We start from the raw sequence: 16,989 nt of genomic DNA, 5'->3' as shown, positions 1-16,989 counted from the left end.
GCTCTCCAAGACATGCCTGGCCAAGCCGGGATGAGCAGCGCGATGCCGGTCGGGATCGGTCCGATCTTGAAGATGCCGGATAAGACGAGCTCCAAGTAGATCGGCGTGGTTAGTAGTCCCGGCTAGAGTAGGTATTTAACTGCCAACGCACACGCTCGATAGAGCGTGTTAAGTGGAGTCCATCTTTGCTCTCAACCAACGCTGCACCATGCCTGGCGCTCACACTGAACGGCCACTTCGGATCTCGATCGGTCAGTCGCCAACTCTACTCTGCGGTTGTGCCAATGGATTCGTGCTAACAGACCAGTAGACCGAGGTGGAACCTTCACAGACTGTGTCTGCCGCGTCGCAGGCCAAGATGATATCGTGATCAAGATCCTCTCGGTGGACACCCGCAACTATCCCGATGCACCCACAGAAGCGATCCGACGAGTCTTGGAGAAGTACTACGGCCGCCAGATTCCTCGAGGCACCGACTTGGACCTCAAAGACGTGGGTGAGTTGTCAATCCCCGTGCGAAGCGTCAATCATGGGTGCTGATCGAGTTCGCCCGGCGACAGAATGGATTCGCATGGGCACGACTGTCGCGACGAATGCGCTGCTCGAGCGCAAGGGCGAGCGCACCGCATTCCTCGTCACAGCTGGGTTCAAGGATGTCTTGCAGATCGGCAATCAGTCGCGGCCGTACATGTTTGATCTGGCCATCCGACGGCCGGAGCCATTGTTCTCGGACGTGTTCGAGGTGGACGAACGAGTCGTGCTCGAACGCTGCAACGACTCTAGTCTCCGTGAGACGCCACTCGCATATCCAGAGAGCCTCGAGAACGTCCGGTGTGATTCGGGAGAGACGGTGCAAATCACCAAAGCCCTGGACACTAACGATACGCGGGCGTATCTGCAGAAGATCTACAACCAGGGCTTTCGATCGATCGCGGTCTGCCTGATGCACTCCTATATCTTCCCAGCCCATGAACTACAGATCCAAGAAATTGCTCGGGAAATTGGCTTCCAACACATCTCGCTCTCTCACAAAGTGTCCCAGAGGTCTAAACTCGTGCCCCGAGGGAACTCCGCTGTGATTGACGGCTATCTCACGCCGACCATCCAACGATATCTCGAGCAGTTCATGAGAAGCTTCCCGACATTGGAGAACAGCCACACAAACCTCGAATTCATGCAATCAGACGGTGGTCTGATCCCAGCATCGACCCTGTCTGGCCTGCACGCAATCCTATCCGGTCCCGCTGGCGGAGTAGTTGGCTACGCGCGCACCTCCTACGACCCAGAGTCCCAGGTCCCAGTCATCGGGTTTGACATGGGCGGAACAAGTACCGATGTCAGTCGATATGACGGAAGTTTTGACTATATCTTCGAGACCACCACAGCCGGAATCCCGATCCAGGCGCCCCAGCTCAACATCAACACCATTGCCGCCGGTGGAGGCAGCATACTGACTTGGAAGGACTCGTTGATGGCCGTGGGTCCAGAGAGTGCTTCTTCGCATCCTGGCCCGGCATGCTACCGCAAAGGAGGGCCGTTGACCGTGACCGACGCCAATCTGGCGTTGGGTAGGTTGATACCGGAGCATTTCCCATCCATTTTTGGGCCGAACGAGGACGAGCCACTCGATCGAGACATCGTGCTCAAGAAGTTCGAGGAAATAACAGAGGTGATCAACCGGGACACGGGCAAGTCACTCAGCTGGGCTGAGGTTGCAGATGGGTAAGTGCTCTTCTCGCCCGGCGGTCGGATGCCTATGGGCGCTGGATCTACTTGTACTGATGCCATTTGCAGGTTCCTACAGGTCGCCAACTCTGCCATGTGCGGCCCAATCCGCAGTCTCACTGAAGGCCGAGGCCACGACGTGGCGAAGCACCATCTGGCTTCCTTTGGAGGCGCTGGTGGGCAGCACGCTTGCGAAATCGCGGACGCCTTGGGAATTGACCGTGTCCTGATCCATAAATACTCTTCGATCTTGTCCGCGTACGGGATCGGCCTGGCCGATGTCGTACATGACGAAGAACGGCCGTGTGCGAAGGCATTTGATGATTCGACCAAAGAGACCATCCACGCTGATCTGGAAGCCCTGGTGGAGATTGCCGGCAATCATCCGACGATGAAACGCTTCTCTCATATTGACAACCACCAGTTCCTGTTCATGCGGTATGATGGCAGTGAGACGGCAATGATGATACCGGTTCTTGAAGGCGTCGATCCACGACAGGCATTCATCGATGCCCACCACCAACAGTTCGGATTCACCCCAGTGAATCGCAAGATCTTCGTCGACAACATTCGCGCGCGAGCTGTGGGGAAGAACCTATTTGGCAGTGATATCCCTGCTGTGGTGCAAGCCCGACAGGATACTCACCAGAAGGTTATCGCTGCTCCCAAACCGAGCTCGACTCACACGGTCTATTTCCGCTCTCTGGGATGGGTGGATATTCCAGTATATCTTCTTAACTCCCTCCCCATCGGTAGCACAGTCCAGGGTCCGGCCTTGGTGGTCGATAACACGCAAACCCTCGTCGTGGGCCCCGGCTGCACAGCGACAGCAACAAAAGAGCTCCTCATCATCGACATCGTCTCGGAGAAGAAGAAATCCATCAGCACGACGGAGATCGATCCTATTCAGCTCTCTGTCTTCCGGCACCGGTTCTACGGCGTGGCCGAGCAAATGGGCAAGGTCCTACAAAAGGTGAGTGTCAGTGCGAACATCAAGGAGCGTCTCGACTTTAGCTGTGCCATCTTCTCGCCAGATGGTTCTTTAGTCGCAAATGCACCGCACGTTCCAGCGATGATCGGCAGTATGGGCTTTGCAGTCAAAGCGCAGATTCAGAAATGGCAGGGCAAGCTGCAGGACGGCGACTCCTTGCTCTCGAACTCGCCAGGTAAGTAACACGTTGCGAATGATACATGCTGGTGTCTGATGGACCGTGCTGATTTTATTAGCATTTGGCGGCGTTCATCTCCCCGACTTGACAGTCATCACACCGGTATTTGATGCTGAAGGCAAGGATATCATTTTCTGGACTGCGTCTCGCGGCCACCACGCAGATGTAAGTACTTTCTTTATTCCGTCATGTCTTTTCGCCATTCGTGACCAACATACGTCTCCTATTCAGGTTGGTGGAATCCTCCCCGGGTCAATGCCTCCCGGGTCTAAGCGGCTGTGGGAAGAAGGTGCCGTTTTCGATTCATTCCTCCTCGTACGCGACGGCAAATTTGCAGAGAGCGAGCTTAAGCAGGTACTATGTGAAGAGCCAGCGAAATACCCGGGCTCCAGTGGCTCGCGATGTTTCCAGGACAATATGACGGATATCAAGGCCCAGGTCGCAGCAAACAGCTGTGGCATTCAATTGGTGCGACTGTTGATCAAGGAGTATTCAATGGCTGTCGTTCAGGTATTTGCATTTCAACACCAATGGCCCATTCTGGATCCAACTAATGCGAACTGCAGATGTATATGGGAGCCATCCAAGACTCCGCCGAGCTGGCGACTCGCAATCTATTCAAGAAGCTTGTCAAGAAGTTCCAGGGCCAAAGGATATTTGCAGTTGACTATATGGATGACGGAACACCGATTCAGTTGGAAGTTACGATTGACGAGACTGATGGCTCTGCCGTGTTTGATTTCACCGGCACAGGCCCAGAGGTATATGGTGCGTGAAGATATACGTCCCCCAAGGCGTAGATTCGAATTTCTGAATATGCACTGACTACTTGATAATATAGGCAACTGGAACGCGCCCATTGCGATCTGCAACTCGGCCGTGATCTTCGCGTTGCGCTGCATGGTAGACTCAGACATTCCCCTGAACCACGGCTGCATCAAACCGATCAAGATCGTCATCCCGGACCAATCGCTCCTCAACCCAAGCGTGCAAGCCGCAGTCTGTGCCGGCAATGTGCTAACGTCCCAGCGCATCGTCGATGTCACTTTCAAGGCATTCCGCGTCTGCGCCGCGAGCCAAGGCTGCATGAACAACTTCACCTTCGGCATCGACGGGGCGAATGGGTTCGGGTACTACGAAACCATTGCCGGTGGCAGCGGCGCTGGCCCAGGGTGGAACGGAACAAACGGTGTCCACACCAATATGACGAACACGCGCATCACGGACCCGGAATCTCTAGAGCGGCGCTACCCAGTTGTACTCAAGCGCTTCTCCTTCCGAGATGGCAGCGGAGGCAGCGGTGCCTGGAGCGGCGGCGATGGTGTCGTTCGCCATGTGGAGTTCCGTCTTCCAATGTCCGCGTCGATTCTGTCGGAGCGCCGCAGCATGCCTCCCTACGGCATGGAAGGGGGCTCGGAGGGCAAGCGTGGCCGGAATACCTGGGGTAGCAGGAAATCGGGCCTTTCAGTCTCGTTGGGTGGCAAGAATACGACTATGGTTGAGCCGGGAGATTGGATTGTTATTGAGACACCTGGAGGGGGTGGATATGGTGAGAGGGAGGGAGCTGGAGATGATGCCACGACGGATATTTCAAAGACGAGGTCAACTTCCTTTGTGCCTTTAGGCAACGGCAGTGTATCTGAAAGTGTTGCTCTCGCTGAACAGGTATGAGAAGTGGTGAGAGGGAAGAAGAGAAGTGGGATTTACTTCTCGGTTAGCATATATCGGAAGCTCCATGAATCATGTACATTTGAGAAATCATAAGCTCGCAGAGAGCTTGACGAAATAGCCTCTACGATGGATCGCGAGGTCGTTACTATCGATCAAGGGTCCTCCGGATAGCCATCCGCGATCTAGAACACGCATATATCGTCGATAAGAGCCAATTAGAGAGCCCAGCGTAAGTAGAGGGCTCACGGGGTCACCGAGGTAAGATAGTAGGTGCGGAATTCAAAGGACTGGCAGCCTGGATCGTCTTGATATCAACCTCGGCCTAGCTCATCCGCCCATTCAACAGTCCTGTTCGTATGTGGGTATCACATGACCCACACACTTAAGCTTCCTCTCATGTAGATAGATCCTCCATCATTATTATTCATATGTATGGTCATCCTTCCATCGTACAACCTCACTCTCTCAGGTTATGAGCCCTCCTGCTCGTCTTCAGTAGAGTCTCACACCTCTACTGTGCCCCTCGCTTACGCGTGCGCCGGTGACCTCGCCGTCGCTGGTTTTATCTCAACCTCGCTGTCGCTCGGCAGCAGCACTTTTCTGGGCAGTCTTTTCGTCCTGCCTACCCCCTACCATCTCTAGTACACTCACTCACTGCTAATACGCGTCAGCAGAGTCCCTATAGGGTTTACAGTCCGGTTGGCAACTCCACTGGAATATATATATATACACTCACCTTGGTTAATTCCACATTAACTATCTATCCTATTGTCTTTTCGATGCTGGATCTGAACTCTACGCAGTCAGTTCCACTGGAGCACTAAGTTTTAGCTCGATTTATCAATAAATCACCTTGCTGTCACAATTCCCTATAAATCTATTGGCCCGCACTAATCTATACTAGATTTCTATCTAATTAGGGATTTAAAAAGATATAATCTTCCTTATTTAACTAATCAGCTTCTATACTGCTTTTTTATTATTATAGGTAAAGAGAAGATTACTGATACTATACTAAAGCTCTAAAAAGCTACAAACTAGTATCTATAGGTATACACCCTATATATTATACTTAACGCCTAAGATAAAGAACTTTAGTGTATTATTATTAGCTAAAATCAGCTAATTTACTAAGACCTAGTCGCTATACTATCTTAGGCGGAGATAACTTATTATATAGCTCTCTAACTTAATAAACCTAAGAACTAAGTCACTATTAATAATTAGTCTAACTAGGTATAAGAGTATATAACTACTCCTAATAAAAAATATTAGATCTAGCGACCTCTCCAGAACTAAGCTCTTTATCTACTTAACACTACCCTAGATAATAACTTATAATTATTTATCACTAAGTATAACCTTACTACTAAAGTATACTAATCGCTAGTTATTAACTTCAGTACTACTATATCTAATACCTTCTTAATCTACTATAATAAATAGGTCTTATACTATTATTATAGAAACAGTAGCAACCCTACTTAATTTATCACTAAATAGTATTATCTCCTAAATAAACTAGTTAAAACCCTTAGACTTACTCAGTATCCCTTAGAATATTAGCAGTTTAGCCAATTTATAACTACTATATATATAGCACTAGAGACAGAACTATAGTTCTAAACCTTTAAACCTAATCTAATAAAACCTAATTTTATAGAGTATATATATACTAACTTTCTTAACTATAAAATATATAGGAAGCACTTAACTACTATATTAGCTACCACTTAGTAATAGAAGTCTAAGAAGAAGGATTTAAAGGACAAAGATAACAAAGAAAAAAAGTTCCACTAATATATATATTATACTTAGAAAGTCAGTTATACTAAAGCTAAATACTCTTTTAATCCTAAAAACACTAAAAAAGATTAATCTATAACCTCTTCACAACAGAATCAGTCTAAATATAGAGGATATACTAGTTATAGATCTTATTAAAACAGTTATTATACTACTATTATATTAATATAGGACTATATTTAAAAGATTAATAACAATAACTCACTACAGCTATCTCAACAATTCCTAAATACTGCTTATATATAAATCACTTATATTTATATATCTATTCTATCCACTAGTAATAGTAATCTAGAAGTCAACTAATAGATACTAGATTCTAGTATATTTAATTATATAATGCTATATTATTCAAATTTTATCAATTTCAATAAATATTATATCCTAGTTTTTATAGCTAATAACACTATTTAATATACTAAAGGGTATAGTAATATTACTATCTCTATTTAAGATTAGCACTCTAATTACTAAGATAAACTCTTATTAATCATCCTAAAGAACTACTAATTAGTATCAGCAATAGTATCTAATCTAATCTCTTACTATAAACTTTATAACAATAATTATATCCTTTCTATCCTTAGTTTATATACCTTATTAATTAATAAGATATCTAATAAGATTATAGCTACTAACTATAAAAAGAATTCTCAGTACTAGATCATAACCAATCCTAATATATAATTAACCTATCTTATAAAAGCTAACCTACTTATTTATTCAGTATCTATATCAGATACTAAAAGTCCTAAACCTATCTCAATAGACCTTATATATCACTATATATACTATACTAATAAATATAAAGTCTATTATATACTAGAATATATAGACAGAATCATTATTAAAAAGGACTTAGCCCTTAAATATCCTTATCTACTATATTTACTCAGAAAAAGTCACTTACTCCTATTTAGTTAATCTAAGCCTATTCACACCTACCTAGATAATATAGTTTATATTAATATATAGGGACCTATTAATATTACTGCCTATAGAGACTATCACTTTTATATATCCTTCACTAACAATACCTCTTATTTTTACTAGGTCTATCTTCTCTATATAAAGGATAAAATTATATAGTACTTCTATAACCTTAATACTTACTTTAAAACTCAGTTTAGCTATTAAATTAAATATATATAGGGTAATAATACCTATAAATATAACTCACTCACTAACTATTACTAAATATATAGAATTAAATAAGACCCTATACTACCCTATATACTATAGCTAAATAATATTATAGAAGTAAAAAATCACTAGTTTATTAAGCTACTTATTACAGTAATATCTAAATATCAAATTCTAAAGTATCTCTAAAAAAAGCTATTATTTAGTGTAAACTACACTATAAACAGATTATAGCATTTAAAGGTAAATATAACACTATATAAAGCCTTTTATAGTAAACAACTAAACCTATCTAATCTATACACACTAAAGTGCTAAATATAGTATCTTATTCTAAAAGAAAAATATATAACTAAGCTATCTCTTTATATAGCTAAAGGTTACCTACTAGGCTATAACTATAATAGTTTATATTATATTTATAATATATATTTAAAGAAAATAGTAGTCTCCTATTATATTATCTTTTAGAAGCTAACCCTATAAAAGCTTCTATACCCTAATTATAATCTAGATACTCTATCTAGGCACACTAATCTCTATCTTAAAAAGATAGAAACCCTATTAGATTATAACTAATCAGTAGCTTACCACTATATACCTACTAACTTTATTAACTAAAAGTCCCCTAAATCAGTAATTTATCCTATATAGAAACTATCTACTCTAACAGCTATATAACCTACACTATAAATACTAGTCTTAATTAACTAAGCACTCACACCTCTAGGACCTATATACTACTTACTTATTATCCCTAACCCTTATATTCCTATCACCTATACACTACTATCTAAATATACTTATACACTAAATACCACCTTAGAGGAGGAGATAATACTATAGAAAAAAGTTTTAGATAAAGTCTAGCTAATAGAGATCACTATTAAAAAGATAGAACTCTATAACACTAAAACAGAAAAAAGTAATAAACTAATCCTAGTAATCCTTTTTAAATCACCTAAAAAAAGCCCTTAGCATTTAATATATATTTAAGAACAAATACTCTATTAACAAACTATATTTATATATATTAAAGATATTATTAATAAAGCTCACTTAATCTTATAATCTACTAAATTAACTAGCTAAGATTTAATTAAAATTCTAAACTTATAATATAAAGCTATATATTTATATAAGAAAGTGAAATAGCTAGCTACCACTAAAAAAGAACTACAACATTAACGCCTAAATAGAATCTAGCAAATTATCGACTAAATCTATAGAAAAAAGACTCTTTCTCTTCAATAAATATTTAAGATTAAAACTAATAGCACCTATAAAGTATACCTAGTGATATATAGCTTTAAATAGACACCACTAGACTATAATAAAATCTATTTAATTACTACTAAACCTACTTCAATAAAAATCTTTATAGCTATCACTACAGTATTAAACTAAAAGATTTATTATATAGACTATATCACTATATTTCTCAACACTAAACTAAAAAAAAAGATTTATATTAATCTACCTAAACTAAAGCAGAAAGACTATCTTAGCAAAATAGAATAGCTAATCAAAACCCTTTATAGGTTAAAATAATCTCTTTAGAAATAATATAATCTAATTTCTAGTATCTTAATCACACTTAATTTTACACACTTTTAATCTAATAACTTAGTCTTCAGTCTTTATATAACTAATTATTATATCTATATATTTATCTTTATAAATAATATACTAATTCTATCACTAACTAATTTAGATATTAACTAAGTAAAAATTAGTCTCACTTATTATTTTAACCTAACTAATAATAAACACATTAAATAGTTTACTAATATCAATATTGATTTTAGAGCTAATAGATTAATTTATCTCTATTAAATATCCTATATAGATAAGATCTTAGTATATTTTAGTATAATAACCTATAAACCAGTGCTAACTCCCTTTATTAATAAAAATATCCTATAACCTTCTTAATCAATAGCTTCCAGTAACAATATTAACTTATATAGGAAAATAGTTAGATCATTTATATAGCTAATAGTCTTAATAAAACTAGATATCACCTATACTATCACTAAACTTATATAGTATATATATAATCCCTCTTAGGACTATCTAACTACTTTTCACTATATCTTTTAATATCTTTCTAGCACTAAAACCCTAAAAATTATCTACTATCCTATATCAATTAATAGCTTACTTAGCTACTATAATGCTAACTAGATAAAATAACACTCTAAGGATTATATATCAACCTTTAGCTATATCTTTAAACTCACTAATAGCCCTATTACTTAGGCATTAAAGAAATAGACTACAGTTACACTAAATAGCACAGAAGCTAAATACATTATAGCATCACTTTCTTATTAGGAAGTGATATAGATTCAACAGTTCCTTAATAAAATAGGACTCTCTAAACTAACACTATAATCTACGCCTATCTATAGAAATAACAAAGGATATCTTAATTTAACTAGGAATCCTAAATTCCATCAGTATACATATCACATCACTATTAAATAGCATTATATACGCGACGAGGTGCGCAAGCTTACCTATATATTCTAACAGGTCTCCTTAGTTAAATAGGTCACCGATGGTTTAACCAAACCACTTAAACGGACTAAATATAACCGTTTTATCAGCTTACTAGGTCTCACGACCTAAACTGCGCTTTCCTGCGCTGATTCCTGGCCTCTGATTGGCCAGATTAAATTGCATACTCGATAGACGTCGATATCATCTGTATCTACAGCTCGGTAGCTAGGGGGGTGTTCGTATGTGGGTATCACATGACCCACACACTTAAGCTTCCTCTCATGTAGATAGATCCTCCATCATCATCATTCATATACATGGTCATCCTTCCATCGTACAACCTCACTCTCTCAAGTCCAAACTTGGCGTTGGCCACCTCAAGAAATCCCGGTGAAGATAGGTGAAGTGATATCGATGAAGTCTGATTGGGTGTTCATCGTTGCCTCCCAAGCCCAGTCAGCGCCAATATCCAGGATTCTTTCTTGGGAGTACCGTAGGAAAATAGTATGACCAGCTTTGTAACCTGATCCACCAAGCTATGAACAGGTTGAAAATCCAACAATGGAGATCATTCTTTCTAAAAATGTCCCAGCCATGAATTCAATCTCAGCCTTCGGTCCTCTTTGATATGAACCTGATATGGAAATAACTATTCGAACCAGAGATTTCAGAGGCCCTGGATCAATTCTGCATCCCCGAGCCAACCCATCATTTTCTGCCTCAATTAACCATCTTATTTTTCCCAGAATCCATCTGCTCCATTTAAATACCATCGTACCGTCTCTTCAAGGCCCTCATCAAAGCCAGTGCGTTGCTTCCAGCCAAGTGCGATTAGCTTCGTTGCATCGGTCCAATACATGTCGTCATTATATGGACGATCTTCAACCATCTCAACCCAATGTGAAATATCATCACCCTGTTCACAGCCGTGGAAAAACTCAATTACCTTCTGGGCCACTCCAAGAACCTTCAAATGGGCCCCAGAGGAGATATTGTATGTCTCGTAGACAGAACCCTTGTGGAATATCGTGTCCAGCGCCTCCGCAGCATCCGCGGCGAACAGAAAAGCACGAATGTTTTGGCCGTCGCCGTGAACTGGCAGTGGCTGGCCTTTGCTAAGAAGCGTGATGAACTTTGAGATCAATTCTATCGCCGTTGAACGGGATGTGTTAGTTACAGCCCACAGAAAGTATGCAGTTAATTGGATCAACCTACTCTCAGGGTATTGATAAGGCCCAAACACATTGTTACATCTCGTGATAATGATTGGGACATGAAATGACTTTTGGTAGCCCTGAATGATCATCTCCGCCGCTGCTTTGGTAGCCGAGTATGGATTGGTTGGCTTGAGAATTTGATCCTCGGCAAAGGGATTAGATTCCGAGTAATCGTTTTCGCCGTACACTTCATCAGTGGAGACATGAATGAATCGTTGGATAGAGCCTTGCTTGCGACAAGCCTCGAGCAAAACCTGTGTACCAAGAACATTGGTGGTCGTGAAAGAGAGGGGGTCATTGAAGGAGTTGTCGACGTGTGATTTCGCAGCCAAATGGACAATTGCATCGACAGGATAGTCCTTTAGAACACGCTGGACCTCATGTGGATTGCATACGTCTCCTTTGACAAAGTGGAAGTTTGGGAGATTTTGGACAGTCGAGAAGTTGTGCAGAGAGGAGCAATAATCCAAGTTGTCGAAGCAGACAATCGCATAGTTGTTTCCATATTTCTTCAGCATGTGTCGAATAAACCATCCTCCGCTAGAAATCATTAGTCGTTTCTTGATTTAGCTGGGGTATATGAGCCCTATATAGCCCAGTCAGGACTTATCTCACATAAAACCTGCGCCTCCCGTCACTAATATCAATTTTACCCCAGCGAGAGTCGAGGGTGGATGCTCAACTTCAGCATTCTGTGAACAAGCATGACCATTAGCCGATCCCTCGTGAGTATCTAGGAGCATTATTGAAAATAATCCTTGAAAGGATTGTTCCCTCTGGTGGCATGCTCCCAGGTGTGCTCTTTTAGCAGCCCTGGAATCTGCGCTGAAGGAGACTCCTGCTTCCGGGGCGCATCGTGTAAAACTAGAACAGTTGATGCCTGTCCACATAGTCATGCATTCCCCGTTGAATAATCTGAAACATAGCAACTGCCAAGGCGCGACGGCTATACTGCTTCAGTCAATCGGACAGAAAACAGTAGAGGTTACTGGAAGTTCCTCTTGCTATTTGATAAATAGCTGTCACACACCCATCTCACAAATCTCCCCGCATAAAGCTAAATTGGTGGCTTTCTGAGTGGAACTGATGTTTAGTGAAAAGGGAAGAAAGACTAGCGCATTCGGATATTCGCCAGAGAACACCCAAGTATGTAGCAGAGCTAAATAGGTCGCTAATAAAGCAAAGCCGATGAACTATCCTGCTCTTCACTTTTATCCCTGTCCATTTGGTATACTTTCGACACGATATCGCTGGGCTTTTGCCCAGTGATTCGCGTCACCAAGTCTTGATCCACGTCTCGCAAGATGACATGGATATGCTCGAGACAGCGCACATTCTGCCACTTACTTCGATTTCGGAACCACTGGATATTGTCCCGCAAGTTCCACTCTTGATTCATAGAATCCTTGAAAGCTTTCTGGATAAAGTTTTGGAATCGGGATCTTGCTCCAAACAACCAGATGCACCATCCCGGGCACCAATGCGTAAGGCCAGTCGTTGCGCAAAATTCGAAAGTCCGAGCTGTCGTCGAATGGGATTGAGCCGCTCAGGGAAAAGCGAGGAGGCTGTGAGTGGTCGAGTGTCCAGTGTAATCGAGTTTGCATGATGAAGTCGAGCACAGAACCATACTGCATCCGGATGTCGTGTGTCCAGAGAATATAGTTGTACAGATCTCTGGGGGATCTTCGAAGGAGTGATAGATCACCTTGAGCTGAAATGTCTGGTCAGTTCATGACTTTCACGTCCATGAGGGAATAGACTAACCAATGATAGTTTTCAGGTCTTCCCAGCTATGTGGAACGAAGTCGCCATCCAGTATTTGCAAGACCGCTTTATCGGTTTCACTGAGTTCAAATGGAGAATGCTCGATCAGCTTTTTTACCTCTATAGCCTTGTTCGCCATGTCTGAATGAGTGAGTCTCCAAGAAAGCGGGGAGATTACTGCTCTAGCTTTGGTTAACGAACACGTTCTCATATTATGAACTCAATCTTCTGCGTAACCTGTCGCCCATCTTGATCTTGGATTTCGAGAGTTTCGATCGCAGCTGACTGCTCGTGTAGCGTGGCGAGCTTGGCCTGTAATATCAACGTGGGGTCTATGTTGTGAGACATATGCATCTGGGACAGCGATTGCAACAGGAGACTGTTTCGTCTGCGAATCTCTTATAACCGGTCATCTGAGTGTTGTGGTTGTTGGAGAACAAATCCACCATGGCCGAAATATATCTCATCGCGACATTGAAACCAGCATTTGGGAAGGAGAACCAGGTAATGGACAGGACAAGGCAACAGCATATGAAAGCGACACCAGAATTGATTTTTTGATAAATAGCTGCGAGACCTTCTCTGCCAGACAGCCGAACACGTCCACCGCGTGGAAAAGGGGTGCTATACATTCCTCGTCACAGAAAGTCACAATGCTGATGGGATGATGGAATTCAAGGTCATTGAAAGGCAAGGTTCCCTCTGATAGGAATTGCCCATCCTGTCCAAATTCGTATCCTGACAGGATATTGGGTGATACATCGGGTGATACAAAGGCTGAATCCAGGATTGAAAAGTGCAGGTGGGCAAGCTTGGATGTATTGAACCAGCATCACGAGAGAGAGTGGCTGCAGAAGATGTATGTGACTTTCGAGGATAAGCACCTCCTAGATGGCGACGAAGAGATTTTATATCTAAATCGCCTGACAGGGTTTGTGACTCGATAAGTCAAGGATTTGAGGGTGTGATCGATCGAAGCTGAAAGTGGAAGATTGCGTGGAAGTTTTGCTTAGGAGGCTGAGTGAACCAAGGAAAGTAGGAAATAGTAGATGAACCGATATGAGCATGCTAAGCTGCAACTCCCAATATCCTCCCACCGAGGTGTGCTTTCCTCGCACAAGCTGGCGTCGCTTCCTATCCGACCTTGCTTCTGCACCATCCGCGATGTCTCACTGCCGCTGGAGATCGTCAAAGGCGTTTGTCATTCTCGTTGTCTGTATCTCAGTTTTCACAGACATCTTTCTCTACGGCCTGATTGTGCCGGTCTTGCCCTTTACTTTGGCCACACGCGTCGGCCTCGCCGACGCTGATATACAGCGCTGGGCATCCATTCTGTTGGCCTGCTACGGCGGTTCTATTCTCCTAGGATCATGTACGTCTGCTCAACATTCGGAAATACAATGCAACTCGATTGCCTGGACTAATGATACTACCTGTAGTGATTTTTGGGTGGATGGGAGACCAAACAAAGACGCGACAGGCGCCCTTCCTACTCGGCCTTGTTATCCTGGCCGGTGCAACCCTGCTTTTTTCACTGACAAAGCATCTGGTGTTGATTGTTCTTGCACGCATCTTGCAAGGCCTTTCCACCGCAATTGTCTTCACGGTCGGCTTCAGCATGATGTTGGACACAGTTGGAAACGAGGGCATTGGTCGTGCAGTCGGTTTCACCAGCATGAGCCTTAGTCTAGGCCTCTTTGCCGGACCAATTGTAGGAGGCTTTCTTTATGATAGCTTTGGCTACTTTGCCGTGTTTATGCCTGCATTCGTCCTCGTGGGCGTGGATATCTGCCTGCGTCTACTCCGTTCGGTATCACGGCCGACGCTTGCTGCATCAGACCCCGACGAAGAACGTTCGCCATTACTGCCAGCATACAATACCAGGAACTCATCCAATTGCCTCGCCAGCATGATTCTCGTTAGCTTTCCACGCTTCGTGGTTGCAATGCTCGGCATGTACATGCTCAACACGTTCATGACCGCGTTCGAGGCCGTGTTGCCTGTTTATCTGCATGAGTTATTCGACTATACCTCAAGCCAAGTGGCGGTTGTTTTTCTCTCTAATACCATTCCTATGGTTCTATCGCCACTGAGCGGTACCGTTGTCGACAAGATCGGGCCTTTCTGGCCCGCAGTCGCGGGCTTTTCACTCGCCGCGCCAAGTATGATGTTACTCAGCCTTGTGCAAAAGAACACTCTCGTACTCTCCCTTCTTGCACGCCTTTTTCTTTTCCTCTTCGGGTGTGGGGTATCTATGGCTATGCCAGCCATGATGGCTGAGATCAGCATGGCGACAGATTCGGTCGAAAAACTACGCCCTGGCATATTTGGACCACAAGGCGCGTATTCTCAGGCGTATGGTCTGAGCAACGCTGCCTTTGCCGGTGGAACCCTGGCGGGGCCGTTATACGCGGGTTTTATCAAGGATTGGGCTGGGTGGACAGCTATGTCGGTGGCGCTAGGCGGACTGAGTCTCGTCATGGTTTTGTTGGTGGTTGTATTCACGGGGGGTAAACCTCAAGAGATAGCACAAGATATTCAAGATTGAGGCTTGCAAGGGCAAGTGTTGTCTCCATAATAATCACTCTACCCAGTGACTAAACACTTTATTTCCATTCAGTGTCAAAGGGTAGACTCGATCTCTTCTGGGAAGTCGAGTCCGTTATCTTGCCGCACCTTGTCCATTATTTCCATGCATACCAGACTTTCATTCCAAGGCATGAATGGGCTTTCCAACTTCGCATCACGTATACATCGTGCTGCTTCATCTGCCTCATATGCCAGTCCATAGACAGCATCGGGGAAGTGATTCTCAAATCGATGAATTTGGACACCCACATTGCCAAATCCCTGCTTCCGCCCAACCACGCAGAGATGGGACGGACACCAAGGTCGGCCAAAGACCTGAATCTCACCTTTGTCTCCCTGGATTCTGATTACTGGAGTCTGACCATCGTAGCTGTCTGCAGCACGTAAACTGGCATTTGCAACGCCCAAGACCGCGGCATTGTCTTCACCATGGAAGGGGAATTTAAGGATAATGGTGACGGACTCATCCACCTTCGACTCGAGGCATTTCGAGACAACGGAGACGACCTCCGAGGGATATCGCATGTCTTTGGATAAGACCTGCATCACCCAGTGGATTGAATAAATGCCCACTACAAATGCATCAGATACAGCAAATTCCTGTGCCCGCGAGTATACTTACAATCCAGAAGCGCTCCTCCTGCGAGATCCTTTCTCACCATCCGATCCTCCGGAGGAAAGTCTTCCAAGGGGTCCATTCCTAAGCTATTATCCGCAAATATGCGAGTGACGGTGCCAATCTCGGACCCGTCAACAAGCCGACGTATCTCGACACCAATCGGCTGGAATCGTGTCCACATACCTTCCATGAGAAAGAGCTTTCCCTGCGTTGCAAGCGCAATTAATATCTTTGTTTGTGCTGCATTGACGGTCAATGGCTTCTCGCACAGGACGTGCTTTCCAGACTCCAAAGCCAATATCGCATTCGGGAAGTGATGAGAGTGCGGTGTTGCAATATAAACAATGTCGATATCCGGGCTGTGGACTAAATCATCGTAGCTTGCAAATGGAACACATGTTACCGGAGCATTGACTCGTTGAAGAAATGCATTTGCCGTGGCTGCTGAGCGAGAGGAGCCGACACCAACGAGGACGTGTATCACATCAGCGACTCCTCGACCACTGGAACTCAAAAGAAGATCTTGCGCAAATTCTGGGGCTGTCACTCATGTGTTGCAGAATGGGTAGTGTTGAGTGATAGGAGCCTGGGCGCAAGCCGACTTACTCTCTGCTATCCTGCCAGTTCCTGGAGATTGCCAGATCAGCATCCGTTGCAGTTGGTCCAGCGAGCACAAAGCACCTACCTATGATTCCCCAGCGCAGTTTGAAAACCTCGCTGGCAGAGCCTTCAGATTGTGGCATTGTGGGATTCTGTTTGTGAAAACTCAGACAGATCATGG

General features: G+C 43.6%; 4 protein-coding genes across 4 annotated transcripts; 2 read left to right on the top strand and 2 right to left on the bottom strand.

Annotated features, from left to right (window-relative positions):
- Nucleotides 1-208: 208 nt before the first annotated feature.
- Nucleotides 209-4,565, top strand: N7459_009517 (5-oxoprolinase; the record flags this gene model as incomplete). The annotated part of the gene is made up of 8 exons (XM_056948685.1): nt 209-251; nt 311-496; nt 561-1,722; nt 1,795-2,891; nt 2,953-3,059; nt 3,126-3,404; nt 3,461-3,662; nt 3,736-4,565. 8 exons carry the CDS (start codon nt 209-211, stop codon nt 4,563-4,565), a joined length of 3,906 nt encoding a protein of 1,301 aa, XP_056795910.1.
- A 6,121-nt stretch (nt 4,566-10,686) lies between these two features.
- Nucleotides 10,687-13,139, bottom strand: N7459_009516 (uncharacterized protein; the record flags this gene model as incomplete). The annotated part of the gene is made up of 5 exons (XM_056948684.1): nt 10,687-10,734; nt 10,798-11,165; nt 11,235-11,776; nt 12,584-12,947; nt 13,001-13,139. The coding sequence occupies 5 exons, from the start codon at nt 13,137-13,139 to the stop codon at nt 10,687-10,689; spliced, it is 1,461 nt and encodes a 486-aa protein (XP_056795909.1).
- A 1,025-nt stretch (nt 13,140-14,164) lies between these two features.
- N7459_009515 (MFS transporter) lies at nt 14,165-15,548 on the top strand (the record flags this gene model as incomplete). Its single annotated transcript, XM_056948683.1, has 2 exons — nt 14,165-14,372; nt 14,440-15,548. The coding sequence occupies 2 exons, from the start codon at nt 14,165-14,167 to the stop codon at nt 15,546-15,548; spliced, it is 1,317 nt and encodes a 438-aa protein (XP_056795908.1).
- A 74-nt stretch (nt 15,549-15,622) lies between these two features.
- On the bottom strand, nt 15,623-16,951 carry N7459_009514 (Gfo/Idh/MocA family protein; the record flags this gene model as incomplete). The annotated part of the gene is made up of 4 exons (XM_056948682.1): nt 15,623-16,161; nt 16,212-16,748; nt 16,815-16,835; nt 16,894-16,951. The coding sequence occupies 4 exons, from the start codon at nt 16,949-16,951 to the stop codon at nt 15,623-15,625; spliced, it is 1,155 nt and encodes a 384-aa protein (XP_056795907.1).
- Nucleotides 16,952-16,989: the final 38 nt, after the last annotated feature.

The sequence above is a fragment of the Penicillium hispanicum genome, assembly GCF_028827665.1.
Source record: "Penicillium hispanicum strain IBT 35686 chromosome Unknown utg000008l_segment0_segment0, whole genome shotgun sequence".
NCBI lineage: Eukaryota > Fungi > Ascomycota > Eurotiomycetes > Eurotiales > Aspergillaceae > Penicillium > Penicillium hispanicum.
This window is presented reverse-complemented; position numbering and strand designations above follow the sequence as displayed.